The 23,447-nt window shown below is 42.3% G+C and overlaps 1 protein-coding gene across 1 annotated transcript in view; it reads left to right on the top strand.

The window, feature by feature from the left end:
* LOC311187134 (uncharacterized protein) overlaps positions 1-23,447 on the top strand; it is a gene marked incomplete at both ends in the record, with an annotated part of 128,839 nt that overhangs the window by 101,128 nt on the left and 4,264 nt on the right. The window contains 10 exons of the mRNA XM_084258407.1: positions 6,360-6,469; positions 8,382-8,531; positions 9,347-9,400; positions 9,972-10,139; positions 12,476-12,628; positions 12,873-13,004; positions 13,604-13,756; positions 15,414-15,623; positions 18,546-18,666; positions 20,297-20,413. Coding sequence (XP_084114533.1) covers positions 6,360-6,469; positions 8,382-8,531; positions 9,347-9,400; positions 9,972-10,139; positions 12,476-12,628; positions 12,873-13,004; positions 13,604-13,756; positions 15,414-15,623; positions 18,546-18,666; positions 20,297-20,413 — 1,368 coding nt within the window. The remainder of the gene's footprint in view (positions 1-6,359; positions 6,470-8,381; positions 8,532-9,346; positions 9,401-9,971; positions 10,140-12,475; positions 12,629-12,872; positions 13,005-13,603; positions 13,757-15,413; positions 15,624-18,545; positions 18,667-20,296; positions 20,414-23,447) is intronic.

The following is a 23,447-nucleotide window of genomic DNA, read 5'->3' as shown; positions in this document are numbered from 1 at the left end:
TATAACAAGTGAAACAAGTCAATCTGGAAAGGCTACAAATTGTATGATTCCAGCTATGTGACATTCTAGAAAAAAGAAAACTGTGAAAAGAGTAAGAAACAGTGAGTGCCAGGTATTAAGCAAGGAGAGAGAGATGAACAGGCAGAAACAGGCTTTTAAGGGCAATTGAATGAATCTGTATGATACATCTCTACAATGGTAGATATGTCACTATACATTTTTCAAAACCTACAGAATACAACACCAAGAGCGAACCCTAATGTAAATTATGGACTCTGATAATGACATAGGTTTATCAGTTGTAACAGATGTACCACAGTGTAGGGGATGTTGATAATGTTGGAGGCTGTTCTGGGGCTAGTAGGGAATATATAGGGACTCTCTGTCCTGTGTGCTCCATTTTGCTGTGAATCTAAAGCTGCTTTTGAAAAATAGCCAAAAAAGGATGCATTTGGATTGTTTTGTGATTTTTATGTTCTCTCTCCGTGAAAACAAAGACATAAAAGAAAACAACAAAGCACTAGAAATTGTCCATGTATGGTGTATTATGGTTTATGGAAGAAAGATAGTACAGAACTCCAGTGAACAGACACACAGAAAACTAGGGTCTCGGCTCTCAAAATATTGGCAAGTGTTTATATATTTATGTGCCTTTAAATCAAATAAAATGTCTAAGACAGTGCATGTCATTTTAAAGCATTCTCTGCTCTAACAAACTTCTTTTAATTAACCGAACAATTCTTAGTCTTTTTTTTTTTTTTAAAGATTTATCTATTTATTCATACAAGCACTGGGTACAGTCAGAAGTGCGAGAGGGTGAGAGGATTCACCAGAGCCAGAGTGGGGAGCAGAACAGGCAGAAGGATCGAAGCACACTGCTGAGGGGAGCAGCGGGCACTGCAGGAGAGGTCTGCGCACCATGTGGGACCCTCGGTGGCGGCGGGCAGCTTCGCAGCCCAGCGCTCAACCGCTGTGCCATCAGGGGAGGCTCATAATTCTTAGTCTTAACTGCATTGGGTAGGAGGATTTCTACTGTGTTTTACAGGGGCTTGGGGAGAAAGGTTTTACTTGCTTGTTCTTGTCAAAATAAGTTTGGGAAACTTAGATTAGAAAATGTTTAAAAGGTTCCTTTACTTCAGACTTTCTCAGAGTCTTTACTATTCTACTGTGTATTTTAAATCCCCAGGAAAGAGAGTGAGTATGCAGTGTTCTTTAAGTTTATTTGACCAAAGAAATAATCTCCCTTTGGAAGATCTATTATCAGCTCGGGAATTAGTGTTCTGGCGAGCAGTGAGAGAAACATGAGAGTATAGAATTTACACATATGCTTGGATCCACAAGGCTTTAAACCTACCCACCTTTGGGGGCTACCCTGGCTGGTCAAGAGAATGACAGTGACTGACAGATGTGTACCTTCATATTTCAGTCCTGCAGTGGCTTAGGATGAAGGGGCTACTGAGTCACAGAAGACTGGTGGTTATGTTAGAGAAATGAAATGCTACCAAACCAAGATCCCTTTCTTGGGGAATAGGACCTGGGTGGAGGCATTGTTCAGAGGACAAGAAAGGGAAGTGGTCTGGTCACCACGAAGCCAAAGTTTCCTCTTTTCAAGGGACCTGAGAACACAGTGAGAGGAGAAGGGAGAAAAAAAACCTTCCTAGAATCCAGTGTGATGTCTGCCTTCACCTTCATTCTTCTGTCAAAAGCTGCTTCATTCGAGAGAAGCCATGACCACATGCACACTGAACATGAGACAGATTTGGAGACAGCCAGCTCCACTTGGCCAGGAACTTCTCTTAGATGAATTCTACTCAATCTGGCTTCCTCTAATTCCTGCCTACAGATGCAGATGCATGTCTGAACTTGAACTCATAAGGAAAAAACATTCTGGGAAATCTTCCTGTTAGCATGCAACTGATAGGTACCCAGGGACCCCACACTTAAGGGGTGCACTCTCTAAAAGGGATACTACAGTGCATTGCACAAAGGCAAAGAAAGCAGACTCTTACTGTGAAAGATCTAGTAGAACTAGTGTACATAGAAAGGGAACAAAAGAGAGGATATTCTTAATAATAATTTCCCAGTGGGCCTCCCTGGTGGCGCAGGAGGTTGAGCGCAGCGCTGTGAGGCTGTCCACAGCCTCTGCAGTGCTGGTTCGTTCCCCACCAGCCTCGGAGCAACCCACGTGGCAAGCAGACCTCTCCTGTCTCACCTGCTGCTCCCCTCAGCAGTGTATTTCAGTCAGTCTGCCTGTTCTGTTCCCTGCTCTGTCTCTGGTGAATCCTCTCACCCTCCCGCACATCTGGCCTGTATCCCGGGTTCTTGTATAAATAAAATCAAATCTTAAAAAAAATAAAAATAAAAAAATAATAGTTTCCCAATAAAACCCCATTCCCCTCATGGGCAAATGCCCAGCAAAACAGGTTGACCCAAAATGGGGCTGCGAAGACCTGCTAGCTTGCCACAGTTTAAGGTAACAATGATAGAGAATAACCAGAAGGTGTTTAGGCAGGGCTGAGGGACCTGAGACAAAAGGAGATACCACATCAAGATAACAGCTGCCATGGTCAGCCTCCCATGTCTCTCACCCATGTGTTTCTTTCAACTATTTCTACATATCACTCCTCCACATGTTTCTTCCAAGTCCCCTTCCCAGCTGTACCATGCTGCAATTCGGGCCACAGAAACCAGATTCCAAGAGCTTACCTGCCTTCTGTGTTATACAACCTCACCTAGCCACTCAGCTCTGCCCTAGTTCCCAGTAGCTCCCCTACTCAGGAAGTCCAGTGCATGGCACACTGGGACTTGTAATTCCTGGTGACTAAAGTGGGGGTGGGGAAAATGGCCCCAGTTCTCTGCCCTGTGATGCTTCTCCCCTTTTATGAAGATGCATTCTCTGTCATTCCTAGCACTCTTGTAAAACACTTCCCCTTTCAGTTTAGCCCAGAGCTAAACCCTAAACCAGTTTTGCCAGGTGACGGTCCCCAAACCAAAAGTATGTTGTTCATGTGATCCCTCACCAGTCTTATTTGTAAGCCAAAGATCTGCCACAAAAGCACAATGGAAAAAATACCCAATTTCTTATCTGAAAAATGTCTAAAATATTCCTGCATTCTGTCCTGTCAAAACTGAGACTTACAAAAGTCTAAAACATTTTAAGAAGGGTGAACTACTAATAGACACCTAATCTCTTCTGGATTTTCCTCTTCAACTCTGCTGGGACACTAGTGATATTCACCTTTATTGTCATAAAGGAACAGCAAAGTCAGATTTATTATTATGGTAGAAAGTAACCATTTAGAAGAGTGAGAAATTCCATTTTCAGAAGCAGGACCCCCCAATAAATAACATAATAAACGTACATACCAGAGGCTCCTGCTCTGTCATATGCACATTTCTGGGAGGACTGTGCTGGATGCTTCATCTTGTATGACTGAGTCTCCTGGCAGAAAAATGAAAGTATGAGTCGGAAATCTCATCTGAAATTAGGAACAGCTGGAGGGAGGAGTGGCCCTGTGGGTGCTCTTGCTGATGGCCAACAACCCCACAGCAGAAAAGGGAGTGGGATGAGACTTGGCTCCTCCCTCTGCCTCCTCTGGAATCTATTTCAAGACTCCCCTGGGGTGATGCAAAGGAATTAGACCTCATCCCACTAATTATCTTACATGTGTGCTTTCCCTCTTCCATATGGAAGCTCATAAGTGTTGACATACTACCATTGTTCCAGCACTGTCATACCTTCCAAAAAATTAATTTTTAACAGGTAGTGCATTCACGCGGTAAAAAAAAAAACTCAAAATAATATAAAAAGTCGTGTGTTTAGGCCTCCTTGCACCCTATTCTACTGCCCCCATGTAAACACTTTTAGTAATTTTTTTAAAAAAATATATTTTTTACACATATACTAGTTCATTCTTTCATTCAGTGCCTATTTTCTGAGCACCCACTATGTTCTAGGCTACTCTATTTTAAGCACAGTTTTAGGGACACAACCTTACTTTCATGAAACAAAAGCCTTCCTCTAGTGGAGTTTATGCCTAGAAGGAGTAAAGAGACTATAAGCAATAAACAAATTAGAAAATAAGAGAATGAGAAGGATGATAGTATGGGGGGCTGAAGGAACACATTGCAATTTTAAATAGGCCCTCACTAGGAATTTGGCATTTAGAGCAAAGTTTGAAAAGGTGAGAGAGTTAGTTATGTAGGTATCTGGGGGAAAAACATTCCCAGAGAGAAAAGCAGCCCATACAGAAGCCTAAGCAGAATGTGACTGTCATATTTAAGGGATAGCAAGGACCCAAGAGTCATAGGAGGTGAAGGCAGAGAGGAAGAAGGAAAGGACAAATCACGAGGGCTTTGCCAGGACTTCAGTGTTTGCTTTGACTATAATGGTGATGCCAGCACAGATTTTGAGTGACATGATCTGATTTACATTTTGATAGAATCTTTAATTGCTGTGTTAAGAATGGACTATGAAGAGGGAAAGGATGAAAAAAGAGAGAGAATGCCTTGGACACTTTTGCAATAATCCATGCAAGAGGAGATAAAACAAGGTTGGGAGAAGTGGAAGTATTAAGTGCTCAATTCCTAGACTTTTTTTTTTTTTAAAGATTTATTTATTTATTTATTTATACAAGCACTGGGTACAGTCAGAAGCGCAGGAGGGTGAGAAAATTCACCAGAGCCAGAGTGGGGAGCAGAACAGGCAGAATGACGAAGTACACTGCTGAGGGGAGCAGCGGGCGGCAGGAGAGGTCTGTGCGCCATGTGGGACCCTCCTCTGGTGGCCGGGGAGCAGCCGGGGATCGAACTGGCGCTGTGGAGGCTGCAGGCAGCCCCACAGCCCAGCGCTCAACCGCTGCGCCACTGGGGAGGCCCCCTAGACTTATTTTTTGAAGCACTCAGTAAAGGACTGGATACTTGGTGTGGGGCAAAGAGTCCATGATAACTCCCTGGTTTTTGACCTGAGCAATTGGGAATGTAGAATTGTCATCAGCTGAGATGGAGAGGTCTCTCTATAGCGCAAGCCTGGGAGGGATGTTCAGGAATGAATTAAGCACAAGTAAAGTTTGAAATGTCCTAATATTAGGACACGCTAATGTCAAGAGCTGGAGGTAGGGAGGGGAGGAGGAGAACCATTAAGAGACATCTTGTAGAAGGAAGAGTAGGGTAGGGTGGTGCCCCTACATCCAGGGATGGAAGTTTCTCAAGCAGGAGGAAGAGGTGAGAAACTGAAATGATGCTGGTTGTCAGATAAAACCATTGGCTTTAACTATGTTGAGTCACTGGTGTTTATAATGAAATCAGTTTCAATGGAGTAGTAGAGGTGAGAGACAAGTCAATGTGTTTAAGAAGGATTTTGAGAGAAATTGCACATGGTAAGTGTAAACATAGCTTTTTGAGAGTTACTACATGAGGAAGCAAAGAAATGAGGCAAAAAAAAAAAATAGCTGACAGAGGAATTGGGTCAGGAGAAGAAGTTTTGTAAAGTGGGAGAGAAACAGTATTATGAATGATCCAGGAAACAGAGAAGAGATGATATCACAGAAAGGTAAGAGAATTCTGGAGTAATGACCTTGAGTGTGCTTGAAGGGATATCCCCCAGTACATTATATTTATCATGTTTCTTATAAGAGAAAACATGTATGTCGACATTCTGCACCAATCATTTTTACTTTATCTATGGCTCTTATCACATCAGTACATGGAGAAGGGCCTCGTTCTTTTTCACAGTGGCATAGTATTTCATCTAGAGGTTATATCATACTTCATGTGTTGTTTCCAGATTTTTGCTGTCCTAAACAATGCAACTCTGAATAATTGTGTGTGTACCTCATACACAATTAAAGCAGCCCTGTTGCTGCTTCAGTCAAGGAACTAAAATTCACAGTCTCTGCTCTTTTCATTTCTAATCTATGATTCTTCTCTCTTTTGGATAACCTCCCCTTATTTATTAATTATATATTCATATTAATTTTGCTTTGTAACACCAGGAATATACTTAAACAGATAAATATAATAGCTCTTCATTTATTCCTGACAGCTCTTAAACCAAAATAATTGTTCACATACATATAAGGACTTAATGAAACCAGTAGTCATGTAAGGACAATAACAGCATTTCACTTGGGATTTCTAGTTTTGGTAACAGAATAATGTTCCCTGGACTTCAGAGGTTCTGAAGTCCAAATTAAGAATCCTGTTATATCTCTCCATGTACTGGAGGATACTGAACCCTCAACCCTCTCCTCAGATCCCCAGCCCCCCTATTTTGTATATTTGAAAATGACAGCTTTTTGTCCAGAGTTTTGTCTCAGAGTTACCTTGTTGTAGACATTTATAGCTGTTTCTACCCCTAGACCTCTGGAAACACCAAGTCATGAAAGAAAACTGTTCAGTCATAAGACCACAAATAGTTGAAAAATTTATACAGAGATTAATGGAGAAATACCAGGATGGTGGATTAGAGGTATGTATTTAGTCATTTTGGGTTTTTTCCTACATAAGCCCATAGAGGAAAACTTTCTTCCTGACATATTTCCTAATGCTTCTCTTATTCCCTTAGAATGGTGATATGAATACTGAGTCTGAACTCAAAGTAGTGATAACTTGTTGTCATTTTAATTTTGGAAAAACACAGATTTCTAATAAAGATTGGAGAAAAAGAATATGGATATTGGTTAATTTCAGAATTGGCCAATATTTTTAAGTTTGTTTATGAAGTTTAGTTAAGTTTATTTAGGAGTTTCAGTTTGTTTAGGAGTTTATTTATGAATGAGTTATTTTTAGCAACATTTCCTGCTGTTGATTTTTTAATGTAAAAAATTCTTAAAAGAGAAACCAAAATAGCCTATAAAATACAACATGGGTGTGGTGTGATATACATTTGTAGACCCCCCAAACATATATAGTGTTGTAAATCAGTATTACCTCAATAAACAGAATTAAAGAAACACCCACATAATGCAACCATTTAAAAAACATTTTAAAATGTACAATATGAACAAAATAATAACTCAGAAAGATTAACATTTTCTTCCTCATCTATGTCACCATCCCCACTTTCCTCTCCACAAAGGAAACCAATCAACTACCTGTGTGTATACATAGTTAAATTCATAACAATGCTAAGTGGCATATATTTAACAGTAATGCATACAACACGCATACCTTCAGCCCTTGGAGTTTTAAACCATGTTTATTCTTGGTAGGAATTCCTTCTAAATCAAAGGAATCATGGAAAAGGCAGGAGAAGATAGTATATATGGACATTTGGCCACAACACAGTTTTTAGGATTGTTTGCAAATTAACCATAAGTGACTAGGTAAATATGGAATGATTTCCATTTCTTTTGGAATTCAACTATTAAAAACAAAGACTGATGAAAATGTGCTCCATATTTTCAAATTAGATTTTCTCTGATTTTACATCTTTTAAGCTCTTAAATATTCCCCAGTTTTATAATACTTAGTTACCTTTTGTACATGACACAAAATTCACAAGCTTGGTTACAAATACATTTTAATTTTCTCTGAACTTGATTTACATGTATTTGCTTTAAACTTTCCGTGACACCCAAACATGGAATTGTGTACACTGGTGAGTGGGTGAACTGTTTCCTTTTGGGTCCCTGTAGCTCAGAGGTTCTCAACCAGAGGTGTGGTGGGGTATGCGCAGAAAAGCATTCGAATTAAAACATTTGTGGCTCACCTTAAAAAGAAGGGAGGCCTGTCAGTAGCTGCAGCATGGATGAAATGTGATATAGTATCTGGCTGTCAGTGGCTCAGGGAGGTTCAGCTTTGCAAGTAAAATGAGTGCAGGAGATTGGTTGCAGATCTATTTTTAGTGTTTTGAGGACCCTCCACACAGCTTTCCATATATTTGGGCTGATTCTTAAAGCCCAAGTAAGAGCTGGCCAGATGAAAGGGAGCAAGGGAGGCAAGACAGAAACATCTAGGGAGGGACAATAGCAGAGTTCAAAAGAAGACATTGGAAAGGTGAGCAAGGACCAGATACTGAATTGTCTCATGTGCAATACTTAGGAGTTTGGATTTTATCCCAAAGTCAGTGGGAAGTCACTGAAGCATTTTGTCAGAAGGGGTGAGTTTTAAAAACACCTTATATGTGGCTGATGTTTGAATTATTATGAGGGACTCTAAGATAAAGCAAGCCACAGAAAGCACATTTTGTATTCTTGTCCCTGGCTCTGCAAATGTTAAAAGCAGAACCTGAAAGAGAGGCCAGCGCAGCTGGAGCTGATGGTTTTCTAGAGGGAAGACATGGAAGAGGATCTGTGAGCCAAGGCAGCGTGTGCCAGCAACCCTAGTGTGGTGAGGCTGCCCCGCCACAGCAGCAGTGAAGAATGCGCTTTCCTTTTCAGGTCACATTCAGGAAAGACCACCTCGAGGCCTGCCTCCTTTCCCTGGGTTGTGATGTGATGGCAAGAGAACGCAGCAACTTCGAGACCTACTCCATGTTTTATGAGCATGTGCTGGAGCATGCGAGGCAGAAGCTCTGCCAAAAGGAGCAAGTATGTCCCCAGAGACATAAGAACTGTGATGGGGAAGGTCTGGCTAGGCAAGGCCGGGAATCACTTTGAAGAGGAAAGTAAAACAGAAGGTGGAGGGAGGTATTCTTATGCAAGAGCTGAGGGTAAAAGTCTCTCCAAATTTCTTTTCTCGTTGGTTCATTTTCTTGGGCAGCTGCAAGGTGGGTGGTGTGCTTTCAAGGTGTCTCGTGGAGAAGGACCAAAGGGATGGTCCCCAGGAAAAGATGCATAACTGACTTTCCCACCCCCAGCAAACACGAGACACATTGTGCTGTTCTTGGTCTTGTGTTAACCTGAGTTTCCTTGACAAATTCTGTCTTTGGTATGGGCATCATGGTCCCACTGATGAGACTTCCTGAAAATGAGATTCCACTAGTGGGATCCAAGCACTTCTGTCTTTGTCTGCACACTGTTCTGAAATGCATTGCATCAGAGGTTCAGTTTAATTTTAGTTTGTAACTAGGAAAACTGCAAAGGTCTGAAAAAAATCACAGGAAGCATTAGAGTATCAAATTGTGGGTCTTGGCTTGGTCTCCATCTTGACTCAGCCCCACAGCTGAACCCTCTGCGTTGGTGTGGATCCTGAAGTCGCTGCTGTCTTTTGATAGTGTGTTGAGCATCCCAAAGCCCAGTGGAACTACAAGCACAGAATTTTTGCTCCAAGTGGAGCCTGAGTATCTCAAAATGAAGCACCATTAACACTAATAAGAGATGCCTGGAGCATGTTGCACTGAATTAAGCTCGTGGTTGGAAGAACAAATGTTTGAGTATATTATGCATTGTTCTCTCCTCCTCAGGAATTGGCTATCCTACCAAGAGGTCAGAGGCCACCTGAAGATGATGCTAGTCAGGTCAGTTATTACTAAAAAGTCTCCTCGATTTTGAAATCCACAATCTAAGAGGTAACCAATGCTCCTTAGAGCCATTTTTCTCTTGCCCCCTTCAGAGGAGGCCCACAGAAGCCCTGTCAGTGAAAATCCACTGCAGAAACTCACACGGAGCGTGTTTTCACTGTTTAATTTTTGTTGTGGCTTTTTGGGGGGAGGGGGGTATTTTTAATTTTCTTTTTTGGTTTGTTTTCTCTTGAGGCCAGTTAAAGTACATGGCAAAGAAGACTGGGGTATCAAGGGAAGGCCAATTTGGAGATGGAGATGGAGAGGGTGGAAGTGCTTTCTCCAAATGGAAAGTACTTGATTGTGTCTCTTCTGGGGTCATTCATTCAGGGGCCATTTACTGAGCACCTACTATGAGTCTGGCACTGCTCTGGGACATTTGAACCAAGTTTTGATTCTTCAGCCCACATTTGCACAACAGGATATTCATCTTTTTCATTAGGTTCAAAGTGGAAAGTCAACATTGATATACAAAGTGGTGGCAGCTTGGAAGTCCTTTTCTATTTAAAAAATGCATTTCTGCTGCTAGGTTGCTGAGCTCAGTCACAGTATGATTATGGAAATCACAGCTCTGAGAGCCCGACTCGTGGATTTGGAAGAAGAGAATCTGAATCTTAGAAATCAGATTAAAAAAGAAGTCCAGGAAGAATATGAAGCATTAGTCCAAGCTTTGTTTGTGACATGTTTAAACATAAAAGTAAGTGACCTGTGTCGGACATCAGATCAGTCCTTCTTCAATCCCGCCAGAGGGATTGAAGAGGGGGTAGGCTTTGTGATAACAGAAGATTGTTGGGCCTAAGACTTAACCAGATCTAAGCTTTCACTGCAGAGTCAGCAATGGATGGTCATCATTTTACCATAACAGACACTGAATTTTTGATAATTCAGATATTTGCTCTTTTCCTCACTTTCCTGCCTATTACCATTGCTGCCAGCTGACTACTCTTGAGGAAAGTGAGAGGTTTGTTTCTCCAAACCCTAATAATTTCTGGCACTATTTTGTCTATTGAGTATAACCAGCCAAATAGACCCCAGTGAAAATAACAACAGGCACTGCCTGAGAGCTCCCTGGCCAAATCCAGAATTTGAATTGGCTTTCAGAGACTGTACTAACCCGAAAGCCTCTCTCTCATATCCAGTGTCAGGGAGCGGCTGAGCTGTCAGTGAGGGGCCCATCACAGGCGGAGTGACGGCAAGCCCAGGTGCCACAGCACCATGGAGGCCTGTCACATTCTTATGACATCAGAGCAGCTGTAAGATGGAGACCCAACACCTAAAATGGGCCTTCAGGGGCTTCATCCAACTGCCCCATACATGTGAATTTTAGTACAAGTCTACCATTACCCCAAGCCTAGCTTTCCCCAACCCTGACCACTTCCCTATTGTATACACCCCAAAGTGAAAGCCACCTGGGTCCTTACCTTGCTAGCTCTTCAGGGGAATTCCAGGGTAGCCCTTTTGTTATGTTGAAAGGAAGTTCTGCCCATGCTCTGCCTTCACTTGGTCATTCCGGAGAGGATTGGAGAGTCCCTCTGTGGAGGCTCCACAATGGGCAAGCGCTTAGAGACAATTAAAGGATCAAATCCAAAATGCACCAAACCTGGTGCTGCAGGAGAGGGGTGAGCAGACAGTGAGGGCTGGGATTCACAAACCCATCTTTTTTTTTTTTTAATAAATTTTATTTTTATATTCCCCATACAATTGCAATCCCCTTATTTTGAACCCAATCCCTCCCCTCCCCGCCCCCCACTCCCCATAGAGTATCTCTGGTTCATAGTTGTTTGTTGATTTTGATTTTCACTTTCTTATAGTTATTCATTTTCCTGGTCCCTTATTTAAGTTTTCTAGATTCCTGCTATGAGTGAGACCATCCGGTATTTTTCTTTTTCTTTCTGGCTTATTTTGCCGAGCATGATCCCTTCCAGCGCCATCCATGTTGCTGCAAATTGCATGTGTTTATCTTTTTTGAATGCTGAGTAATATTCCATGGTGTATATGTACCACATCTTCTTGATCCAGTCATCTATTTTTGGGCATTTGGGTTGTTTCCAAAGCTTAGCTATTGTAAACAGTGCTGCTATAAACATAGGGGTGCAGGTGCTCTTTGGAATTGATGTTTCTGTGTCCTTTGGGTAAATACCTAGGAGTGGAACTGCTGGATCATATGGAAGCTCTATGTTTAGTAGGTCCAGAAATCTCCACACAGCTCTCCATAGTGGTTGGACCAGCGCAAACCCATCTTTTGATGAGATCTTGAAAATCTTCTCAAGTTCTTTTTAGCTTCTGTTAGATTCCTAGACAAAAAAAAAAAAAAAAAAAAATGGAATCTTTCCTTCTTGAGGCTGAACTAGTTCCACAAGTGTCCCAAAGTAAGGAATCCCTACCCCCTGGTCCCAAGAAGGGTGAACATTTCTCTATGTGGCCAGCACTCTCTCCTGCCTTCCTCCCCAGGGAAGGGGCTCAAAGGTGAGAGGGACCCCACTCTTACCCCTCACCCAATGTCACTGGGTCTCTATTTGTACTTAGCACCATAAGCCATTAGCTCTAAACCATTCCGAAGATTTCTGCTGAAGCCTAAATAGAAAAAGCAGGCAGCCTGATTCTTCCTCTGTTTATCTATTTTTAATGGTGTTCCTCATCAGTGATTTATCTGATTTTTTTTTTTTTCTGATCAGATTCTGCTGAGTCAACCCTATAGCAAAAGTCCTAGGTTCAGTTTCCCAAGTTAGAACTTGGGGATGGAGGAGGGCGGCACAATTTGGTTTTCCACCTGTGACCTCCCACTCTTCTACCTGCTCAGCTCACCCTGGTCTCTGCCTGCCCAGGCAGACTCTGAGATGTGCCGAGTCCTCGTGGCACTGTGCTGCATGGTGGTGCAGAAAGGGGCCCCCAGTGAGACTCTCAGATGACACCTAATAGAATTGTTGTCTGGATGATATTTTAATGTTAGATCATTTCTGAAAGTTGGATTTTGGAAGACAAAATGACTCGTCCTCAACTGCTGGTCCTAACCCTTGAGTCTGCAATTTGCAGGAGAAGCTGGAAGAGAATCAGCTTAATTTGATCCAGAAAGTGTGTGAGATCATCGAAGAAGTGAGAACAGAAGGGATTGACAATATGAAGGGCCTCAAGAAAAAACGGGGCTCTGCCAGACCTGATGAAGGAACGAAAGAAAACCCAGTCACAGTATGTGGTTTCATTTAGCAGTGGGATATCAGCATTTCATCCTTGTATTTCATTTCATCCCTACCCCCTACTTCGTTAGCATTCTATCTGGTCTCCCAAAGAAAGCATTTGCACTAGGCTCTAAAAAAAAATAAATAAAGAGCATTGGGGCTTACTAGACAATAGTCATCTTTTGATGTTAGGGTCGTGCCCTTGCGAGAAAAAGGTTGAAGCCGCCTTTTCTGAAAATGAGCCTTCTCAGCAGGAGCAGCTGCAGGCTGTGGAGCAGGACAACTGCAACCTGGCTGCCCTCATGTGCAAAGCCAGGAGCCTGGGCCGCTGGAGGCTGGCTGTGCAGCAGGCGCACTTCCGGGGCCAGCTGAGCAGGGCCGAGAAGGTGAGCCCTGGGGGAGGGTGGCCCGGCTGGCAGGCTGGCTGCCAGCTTCCTTGGCTGCAGCTGCTGCGCTGGTGTCAGGTGGCAAGACTGACCATCTGAAAGGATCTGACAGTTGAGGAGTTTTTCTGGAAATGGGCAACGTCTGGGCCTCAGGAGAAATAGCAAAGAGTAGGCAGCAAATGGTAAAGAAGCAAATGGGAGGACAGATCAGAGAGTTTAGTGTGAAGGGAGGGAAAGTTGGATGACTTTACCAATGGCTTGAGGCAGCATGATCAAAATGCTGCAAATCTTTGGGTTTCAAATATGATTGAGGAAAATGAAGTAACAAAATAATAAGTGGAAAATCTGCCCTAAGACACACTGAAACCAAGGCACATATTAATAGTGGTTTGGAAACTTATTTTTTTTCCTGAAAGTCCTTACTCTGATCTGCTGCACTGTTCTTATTAAAACCACAGAGGCAGTGACCAGCTGGCACTCCACTCTAGCAAACATTTTAAAGAATGAAGGACAATGTGGGGGTTTAGATATTGCTTATGAAACTAAAAGCAGGGAAAGGAAACATATTTCCTATCTTACTGTGTTTGGGATATTCACAGGAAGCTGTTCAATGTAAAAAAGAGTGTTTGAGCATCAAGCTAATGGCAGAGCAAGAAGAGGTGTTATTTCGTCAACAGTTACTGGCTCTCAGGCAGGCCCTGCTCAAAGCTCAGACCAACAACGTGAGGCTGTGCAAACAGCAGGATAACCAGGTATGGGCCTTAGAACCTCTCCTCCTCCCTCTCTGAATAAGCCCCGCACTGTGAACATGGCACCTAGAAGTGGCCTGTACTGCCTGCAGCAGACACAGAAGCTCCACAGTGTGAAGCTGGGAGATGGCAGTGTGGGCATGCCAGGGAAATTTTCCCACCCCCATTGCCAACCTCTTTGGGTCCTTCCCAGGCTGGTCAAGCAAACATGTTAGCATCAGACAGAATTAGTAGGAGAAAAGGACCATATTTAATCACATATGTATGGAGTGGGATACTCATAGATGTAAATCCTAGAATAAACAGAACAAACTGAGGTTTATATCCTGAGTGAAGAAATGGAGTAGGGGCCTGGAGTATTAAGAGAACTAGGAAGAGATGACTTCATACGATAAAACCAGATGTTCTAGATGTTTGTCCTGCCATAAAATAGGTTTCTCTGAGGAAAAAGTTATTTCTGGAGACGACCTTAAATCTGGGTAATCTTCATTCTTTAAGATAATGGTAACAGTTTTATTGATCCTGCAGGGCCTAATTGATCTAATCTCCACAGGTCAAGGTGACCATTTTGGGGAAAGCCTATCTGAACATTTTGGGGAGGCCCTTTTTCATGTGTGGGGGCATTCAACTGTCAGCTTTATTCCCCAAGCCGAGAGCCTGGGTTCTTTCCTAATGGTTCATATTATCTCACTCTCAGAACTTTCTGCTGCTCAGTCGGTGCTGGCCCCAAAATAAAGGTGTTTCAAGCTTCTGCTCTGTGCCAACCTGAGCAGAGAGACCTTCATTTTAGAGAGAGCAGCTGAGTTTAAGTAACAGCCTGAGAAAGCTGGGCTTACTTGAAACATGAAATATAATTTGTCCCTTTTGGACCCTAATTCCCCCATTATTCATGCAGCAGGTGAATTAGGATGTATAATTGTGTAAGTTTTGGTAAACTGTAAAATTACCATATAAATGTTAATCATTAGCATTAATATTTTAATTAAGTTCTGACCATCTAGTCGTTATGCTATTACTCATTACAAAAATTTCAGAATAGGACCAAATTATTACCATCTTTTCCTTTCTTTACCATCTGGAGTCTGGCTTTCCCAAGGCTATTTTGGGAGTCAAAACCGAGGCAAGAATAGAACTCCCTTGCCTACTCATTGCTGTATTGCATCACTCTGTCTCCCCAGGAGAAACTCTTGCCAGCAATCTCCTGGTAAAAGCTCAGTATCAATGAAAATGCAGGTTGTGGTAGAGTTGGCTCTTTGATTGGTAAGCTAATTAACATGCAATTTATCATCAAACTTTGGCTTTAAAGGACCAAGTTATTTGACCTGATAATGCTATAGAGTGGCATTCTCATTTCCTTGGTTTTTGTTGTTTGTTTTATATCCTGTCCTCGCCTCCACCCCCTGCCCCACCCCAAACTCACACACTATTGCCTTGAGACTTACGGAAATGCCAGCCTGTGGATCCCTGTGGTCTTGCTGCTACTAGCACAGGACAGAAAGCTGGCTGCTGCATGATCCTGAGCCCAGGACTTCTCCACACAGTCCTGCCCCCTGGGTCTCCAAGGAAGGAAAGTTACTGTGTTGATCAACTTCCCCCTTTTCTTGCCTTCTGCTAAGATTTTGTGCCTTTTTTCATTTCCTTTGGCCTTTTCCTGCCACAGGCTCGAATGCTGAAAGAATTAGAACATAGAGTGACCCAGGAAGCTGTTCATCGACAGCAGCTGGATTTAATGAAAACCTCTAGCATGGAGAAGCTCTTGGAAGAGGTAGAGCAAAAGGAAAAGCACCTGCAGCTCCTCACTGAAGAGGCCAACAAGGCTTCTAAACTGGGCCAGCTCCAGCAGAAGAAAATTCAGAGAGAACTTCGACAGGTAACTCCAAGGAGAGGCCCTGGCCTCTAGGAAGCCAGCCGGAAGTTCATTCTTTCTGTAGTGCCTCGAGCCCTCCACAGAAGTGCTTCTCCATCTTTGTCACTTCTAGGCACACCTCAAAATATTTATACCCCCACTGGGGTGATTGCTGGGATGGCTTTTAGGGGGGAAAGATGGCTTGATTGACTTTAGATCCAGTGTCTTGGCTCTCTTGAATTACTTGAAAAATGTGTTCGGCATGCTCTAATCCTTGAACCACTGATCCTTTAGAAAACTCCAACAAGTAATCTGGAAAAGCAGCCAGTGTTACTGGAGCTCTTACAAGAAGATTTTACACATGGTGTCTGGAACTGAAGAGACAAAAAAGAAAGGCAAAAGTGATCTCCAGACACAACATATAACCCACAGTCAGAAAAAAAAAGGAGAAAATAATATAATGTAGATGTGGATTAATGCAAAATCCAACAAAGGAGACGCAAAATGTAATTAAATACAAAAGGAAAAAGAAACAGTTCCTTCTAGAGCAGCTCTTCACGCATATTTACCAGAGTTGTTAGTTAAACTGGAAAGTTAAATTATTGGCTAAGTGTTTGAATTGCTCAAATTGGAAATTAGTAAAGAGAATTCTAGAATAATTGATGGCAAAAAAAGAAAGGATAAAAATTGAATTAAGGCAACACTAGAAAGAGTATTTTTATAGAAACAGAAAACAAGTAGCTTTAGAATAAAAGAAAATGAGAATCTCAACATTATTTCTTGAAAAATAAACTAAAATATGACCAATGTTTAAGGCAAACTTGGTGTCATGTTTTTGTCCTTCAAATGATGCTTTTCTAAAAGCTACCACAAAAATAGGAATGTCTATAGATTACTTTCTCAAGGTTTTCTTTAGTTAATGTTAATTTTGTATTTCATGGCAGAGATTCTAAAATTAATCAAAGATTTTGAGTTTTCTCTGTACCATTATATGTTTTTAGTACTTGTATGCAAAACTAATCATGCACTCTTTCTAAACTCCCCTTCCAACTCTCCCGGCACCTCTTCCCTGGGCTTACCTGCACTCAGAAGGCCTCCCTCAGCCAATGAGAGTCCTGCAGTCAGCAAGAGTCCTTTAATCCATCTCCAACCTCCAACTCCCGGGGCAAGTGTTCACCATCTGACCTTAGAGAGCATTAGGGTCCTTGCCAGAATCCTACCCCTGAGGAGGTCACCCTGCCTGATTTACACCCAAGCCCTCTAGCTGAGCAAGATCTGTGGGAAAATGTGTCCTGTCTGTGCTTTAGTTTCCTCATCAGTATAATGGAGAATAACACATTCACTCTGTGAGATTTGGGGGAGGATTAAATTAGGTAATAGACCGGAATTCAAATCCTGGTTCTGCCATGAACTTGCACCACCTTGGGCAAGTTACTGCACTGACCTCTATGAAGTAGGGGTATGATGTGTTAATAAAAGGGTTAACTAAGGCTAATTAAATGTTTCTTTCCTTTGCTAATCTTTTCAGACTTACTTAACCCCAGCCTGTCTCAGGGATTCTGGATATGTTTCCACTGGCTATCATCTATGGGGAATGAGGGGCCATAAATAAATCCCCTTAGTAGGTAGTTAGGAAGTTTTCCCAATTCTAGGCACCTGAAAGTTAAGCTGCCCTTGGTCATTAACGCGCACGCGCTTGCGCGCGCGCGCGCGCACGCGCACACACACACACACACACACACATGAAATTACCCTCTTTAACAAGAGTGTTTAAGATTAGTCTGTTGTTACAGCTCTGAGATTTCAGGAACATTCTGTTTGGGTCTGTATGGACAAGACTAGACTTTAAAACACACATGGCTGGATTTTTTGGGCTTAGCATGTTTGTTTGTTTGTTAGGACTGCCATAACACATTACCACAAACTGCCTGGCTTAAAACAACAGAAATTTATTCTCTAAAAATACAGGAGACCAGAAATCTGAAGTCAAAGTGTTGGTTCTTCGAAGACTCTGAGGAAGTGTCTGTTCTGTGTGCCCACTCCTAGTTCTGAGGCTGCCTGCAGTCCTTGCCTTCCTTGGCTTATGGCTGCACACTGTACTCTCTGCCTCCCTCATCACCTGGCCCTCTTCCCTCTGTGTACCTCTGTTTCTGTCCTCACCGCCTCTTATTAGGACAGCAGCCCAGATTTAGGGCCCACCCTTAATCCAGTAATCATTGTAATTACATCTACAGAGTCTATTTCCAAATAAGGTCTTATCTTGAGGCATGGGGACAGATACCATTCAATCCACTACAAAAGCAATTAGGAAATGACAAGAAATATATATGTTAAATAAAAGAAATATATGTAATCTCTGCAGATGATGTGCCCTTTGGACCTAGCTACTCACAGGCCAGGGGATTAGGGGCTAGCTGTGCTAGGGGAGAGCAACACAAGGAAATACAAAGGTTGTCTCCCAGTCTGGGATCTCTATCCGTCCTAGAAGTCTGTGCTCAGGTCATTTCCAGCTGATGATAAATTGATGTGAGGGTAGAGATCTGGAGGAAGATTATGTCTTTCCTCTGATCAAAATCACCCAGGGCCTCCTGTAGATCCTTGGGGTAGATGTATGGTTTGGCCTACAAGTCCTCTGTGAGTTGGGCCCTGTTTCCTCCCTTTTTCTCTGCCCTCTTTGGTGAAATAAACATAAAAGATAGAGCTCTGTGAGTAAACACCTAGCAATACTCAAGGTAATAAGGGTCTCAGGGTTGCCTCTTTTCCTCTTTGGCTAAGTTCTTGGTTCTTCCTCGAGCTCTATATTCTCAGAAGCTGTGTTCAACCTGACTAGGACATCATGAAAACTTATATTCCTGGGGCAGCTTTTGACCCAACTCTCCCTGGGAGCCCAAGAAACTAAAGTATGCATCAAAAAGCATGTCTGCTTCCCAAACATTTTCCCCTCAGACAAGAAGCCGGCTTGCCCAGGAGCGCAGCATGAAGCTGGACGCCTTCCAGCGAGTAGAAGAACTACAAAGCCAGCTTAACGACTCCAAGCACTTGTCTGTCCAGATGAGTTCACCAGGCGGTAAGGATACCCCCTCCCTCCTCTCGCTAGACCAGGGGCAGAATTGAAGGCAGATGTCAGGGACTAGCAACTACAACCTAGTGGTTCATGAGTGGGTGCTGCATGTTTGTTAACTGAATGAGTGATATATGAATGAATAAACCCTGATTCTGATTTGCAAACAGAACTTTCTACTTTACTTCACCTTGGAGTACTGACATCCTATACTAAAGCAATTCAATCATAAAAACAGGCCTCAGAAGTGTACAATATGCCACTTGAAGAACATTTGATATCTCACTAGATTTTGAAGCATCTTAATGGCTTGGAACACTAATGACCATGCTTCTCAGATGTTATTTATAAAGTACATTATGATTCCTGGGTGTGAGAAGTCCTATGGAATAGCCAATCCAAAAATCCTTCTAGGTAAGGCAGCCAACAGGCAGCCTGGAGCAGAGCCTGGGTCACAGGACATTTCTAGATTAGCTTCCTCCCCTATAAGATGAGGATCAAGTAAATTCCAAATTCTCTTCTCTGTTTGACTATTGGAAATATCACCAAATCAGTAACCGTGACTGTCCTCTTGCTAAGGTCATCCAATCCTCTTTCCTGTTCTACAACAGAGGCTAATGATTAAATGTATGGGCACAAATTCAGATCCTACTCTGTCACTGGGGCTCTGTGACCTGATGCTGGTTAATCAGCATCTCTATGAAATGGAAACACCCACCTCAAAGGTGCAATCTGAGGATTAAATAAAATAATGCACATCTACAACATAGTATATTAGCACTAAGTCAATTATTATACTTTGACACGTGTGCTATCTTTTATGTTTCCTTTTGGCTACTTATAAGAGTGACTGATATGAGAAAACACAGCCTTTCAGATGCAGGAAGTTCAGTTTCAAAGATCAAGCAAACAAAGTTACTTTGGGTTTATTAAGAATAGAACTGGGCTTGCCAGTAAAGCCCAAGGGCCTTCCTCCTTTCTCTGGGGTCTTGCTGCCTGGCATCCACAGCTGGGCTGATGTTCCCTGTCCCAGGGTCCCAGCCCAAAGAGGAAGAGCGGCAGAGACCCAAGAGCCCTACTTTGGTCACAGATTCTGGATAGTTCTGTAACTTGCACTGTCCTCTCCATACTCCCTGGGTATTTCTGTCTCTCTTTTTCCCCTCTGTCTTCAACTTTGTCAAGTACTTTTTTAATCCCTCTCTGGGTTAATGTGTCTGATAAAGCTACCATTGGTTAGGCTCAAACAAAAAAAGTAATCAGTTTATTTCACCAACTCAGGGAATTTATTTGGAAACAACTAAAAGGCAATTTGGAAGGTGCAGTGTCATAACAAGACACACAATGGACATCTCTAGAACCAAAGCCAGCAATCCCCATAATACCTTTAGAGGGGCCATTACTGTGCAAGGAGGCACCTCCTTCCTTCTGCTGGGACTGGGAAGCAGCATCACTTCCCACTGGCATCTTGGGTGCTATAGTTTTTAGATATATGGACTCTCTTTTCTTTTCTTCCTTTAATAGGATTTCTGTATATTAATTTTCACATTTTCCCCTTTTGAACAGGATCTTTTTCTGAAAGCATTGCTGATCACAGGTCAGGTTTATTCCAGATTCAGTGGTGTTTTTTGTTCCTTAGTGTCAGGAAGGACCTTTCCTAGATGTCATGTCTTACATCAGAGGGAAAGTGCACCCATTGGAAACTACCTGAGGTACCAGACGGAACTACCTGAGGTACCTGCAGGCCCAGCCGGAGGTAATGATTTCTTTAGGTGAATCCAAAAGTCTGTTCCTTAGAGCTGGCCTACACAGGGTTTGTTAGCAATACTATATAGGGGCCTTACCAATGAGACTGAAGAAAAGTCTTTCTGGCGGTGTCCTTCCCAACAGATGAACCTCCACATTACAGGATGTTGCTGAAGGCCTTTGTTGCCTTGGAGCATTCTGTGAAAAGATTGCACAACCAGAATATGGTTTCTTTTGATAGAAGCTAATAGGCTTTTTATAGTATTGAGCTATATCACCTTAAATTAGCTGTGGATCAAAAGAGGCAGGAACTAAGTGCATTAGGTACCCTGTGACCACCTCAAAGGATGAGAGTTTGAGTTCCAAAAAGGGATGATCTGAGATTTAGAAGGATAAACAGCAAGACTTTGGGCCAAGGTAGTTGAGTTTAATGATACTGTTGGTGCATTTGATTTAACCAGAGGACTGAAGGTGGTAAGCATGGTGAGAAATGTAAAACAAGCTAAGTGGCAACAAACTTTTGGGAACACCTGACTAGTAAAATGGGTAGTTCTAGAAGGGTCCTCCATGTGAGACCCTGGCCCTTGGTAGAAACTTGGCTTCAGAAGAGGCAGATCCTGGTTATAAGGGAAGGCCTCAGTCCAGTTAGACAATACAGACCATGACTAAAACATATTTCCACCCACAAGACAAGGCAACTGTGAGAAATCCTACTGCCAAAACTCAATTGGCCACTTTAGCAATTTAAAATGTCCAGGAGCAGTGTGTACAGGCTTCCCTGGGGTGTATTTTGGACAGATAGAACAAGTAAGGTAGACATATTTTGTGGCTTTATTGATATTTCCTCACCAATATTGATCCATGAATGGTATTTATAAGTAGAATGATGGCTTACTGCATGTACAGTGGTTGCGAGTGGAAATTTTAGGACTTCCTGTAGGATAGGGTTATTTGACCCAGGTCAGAGCCTTCTCTTTCTGTCATACCAAAAATTATTGACTTTCCAATCTTGTCTTTTGTTTATTGGGATCAATTTTTGGGTTTCTCTAGCCAGTTAGCCTAAGTTTATTATTTGAAAAAATGTCCCTTTGCACCATGATGGAAGTTTAGCTGTTACTGGTTCCTTTAAGAGCTGCAATAATAAGAGGAAATGTTAGCAAGGTGATTTCTTTCAGCATCTAGATTCTGAAGAGTCAATTTCATTTTTTTATTGATGTAACACTGGTTTACAACACTTTGTATGATTCAGAGGTAAGGTTCACATTTCTTCAGATATCTGTTACCATACCTCACCAGAGTACCTATAGTCCATTGTGTCTCCTCCCCAATTTGTTCTCCCTCCTTACTCTCCCTCTTTGGTAAGCCTGAATTCTAGCCAGATTTCTAGAGTTTGTTACTGGTTTGGTTTTATTTGACCCATTGTTTTGTTTTAGGGAGTCAATTATAGAATGTTCCAGAATCCTGATAATAGTTAAGACAATAGGTAAAAGTATAGCATCCACCAACTCCTGAATGTAAGGTCTATTTTAAATTTTGTCTCCATGGTGCTCGCTTCGGCAGCACATATACTAAATTTTGTCTCCATGGCCCACATGGCACGCAGACCTCTCCTGCCACCCGCTGCTCCCCTCAGCAGTGTACTTCGGTCCTTCTGCCTGCTCTGCTCCCTGCTCTGGTTCTGGTGAATTCTCTTACCCTCCCGCGCTTCTGACTGTACCCAGTGCTTGTATAAATAAATAAATCTTTAAAAATAAAATAAAATTTCTGATCACATTCCTGACCCCAGCCCTATGTTCACATTATAATAAAAATAAATAAATAAATAAATAAATAGATTAATTAATTAATTTTGTCTCCAGTGGAAGTAAGGAAACCATGTTGTATCCACAACATTCCGAAGTTATGAGGTACTCTAAAGCATATCTCCTATCAGTACAAATGTTGTCAATTTGTCCTTGACTAGAGTGCACATCCATCTGAGCATATGTGACTCAGCTTATTAGGCTGTGTTAGCTAAAGATAAAGGTGCTGCTTCAGTTACATCAAAGGATGTTGATATTGCATATCCAACACAATATTTACCATTTTCACCTTGCAAATATGAACCACTGGTGAACAAGGAGAAGTCAGCTTTACCTAAAGTGGTGTCTTACAGATCATCCTGTGAAGCCAGGAGATGATCCATTACTGTTGGGCAGTTGTGAGGAATGTTGCTCGTAATAGCAGGGGGATGGTATCAATGTTAAGGTTATTACCATGTGAATTATATGGGGAGTAGTTAGCAAAAGGATTTCATAGGAGGTAGTTCAGCTGACTGAATAGTGTTGAGTGTGATAAAAATTATCTTCTAGGCTGGCCCCCAATCTCAAATAGTTTCTGAATATTAATTTTCACACACCAATATTCTCCAACACCTGCACACTCATGAAAGAGAACCAGAGTGGGGCCACAGGCAGGTGAGGGTAACCCTAATTGCCAGGATTGGGGATGTGACCAGAAAGCAGAGGCAGAAATCATTCCCAGGTCTCAGCTGCCTTCTGACCCCTTCTGCAGTGATAGTGGGGGGTTACTGAGGACTTCCCATGATTCATTCAAAGGGAGGGACTGGGTCACACCTATTTGGTGCCCAGCACTCCAAAGGGACAGCCAGATAGTACCTTAGCTATTAGTGCTAAAGTTAGAAGCCAGTCATACCTATCCTTTCTACTGTTATCCAGTTGGAAGCATAAGATGGCTGGGGTCTCTCCTTTCTGTGGTGATGGTAACAACAGGCTCCTCGCGCCCCACATCAGTAAAGGCAGAGTTAGAGGATGAGCTCTCGTCTCTTCTCTTAACTGCTTTCTCCTTCCCTCACGTTAAAATGGAAATATGCCCTCTCTCTTCTCTGTGTCAATCCCTGGGCACAGGATCCTGTTTGCTCCTACCTGCTCAAGAGTTATAAACTAATCCTCATCTTTATCCTCTATACATTCTTATTTTCCATTCAGCTAATACTTTAATCTTATAGCCAACTGTAAGTATGGTATGTGCCATACTTAATATGT

This window comes from Talpa europaea (assembly GCF_964194135.1).
Source record: "Talpa europaea genome assembly, chromosome: 2".
Lineage (NCBI taxonomy): Eukaryota > Metazoa > Chordata > Mammalia > Eulipotyphla > Talpidae > Talpa > Talpa europaea.
Note: the sequence above shows the minus strand (reverse complement) of the source record. Positions and strands in the feature narration are given on the sequence as shown.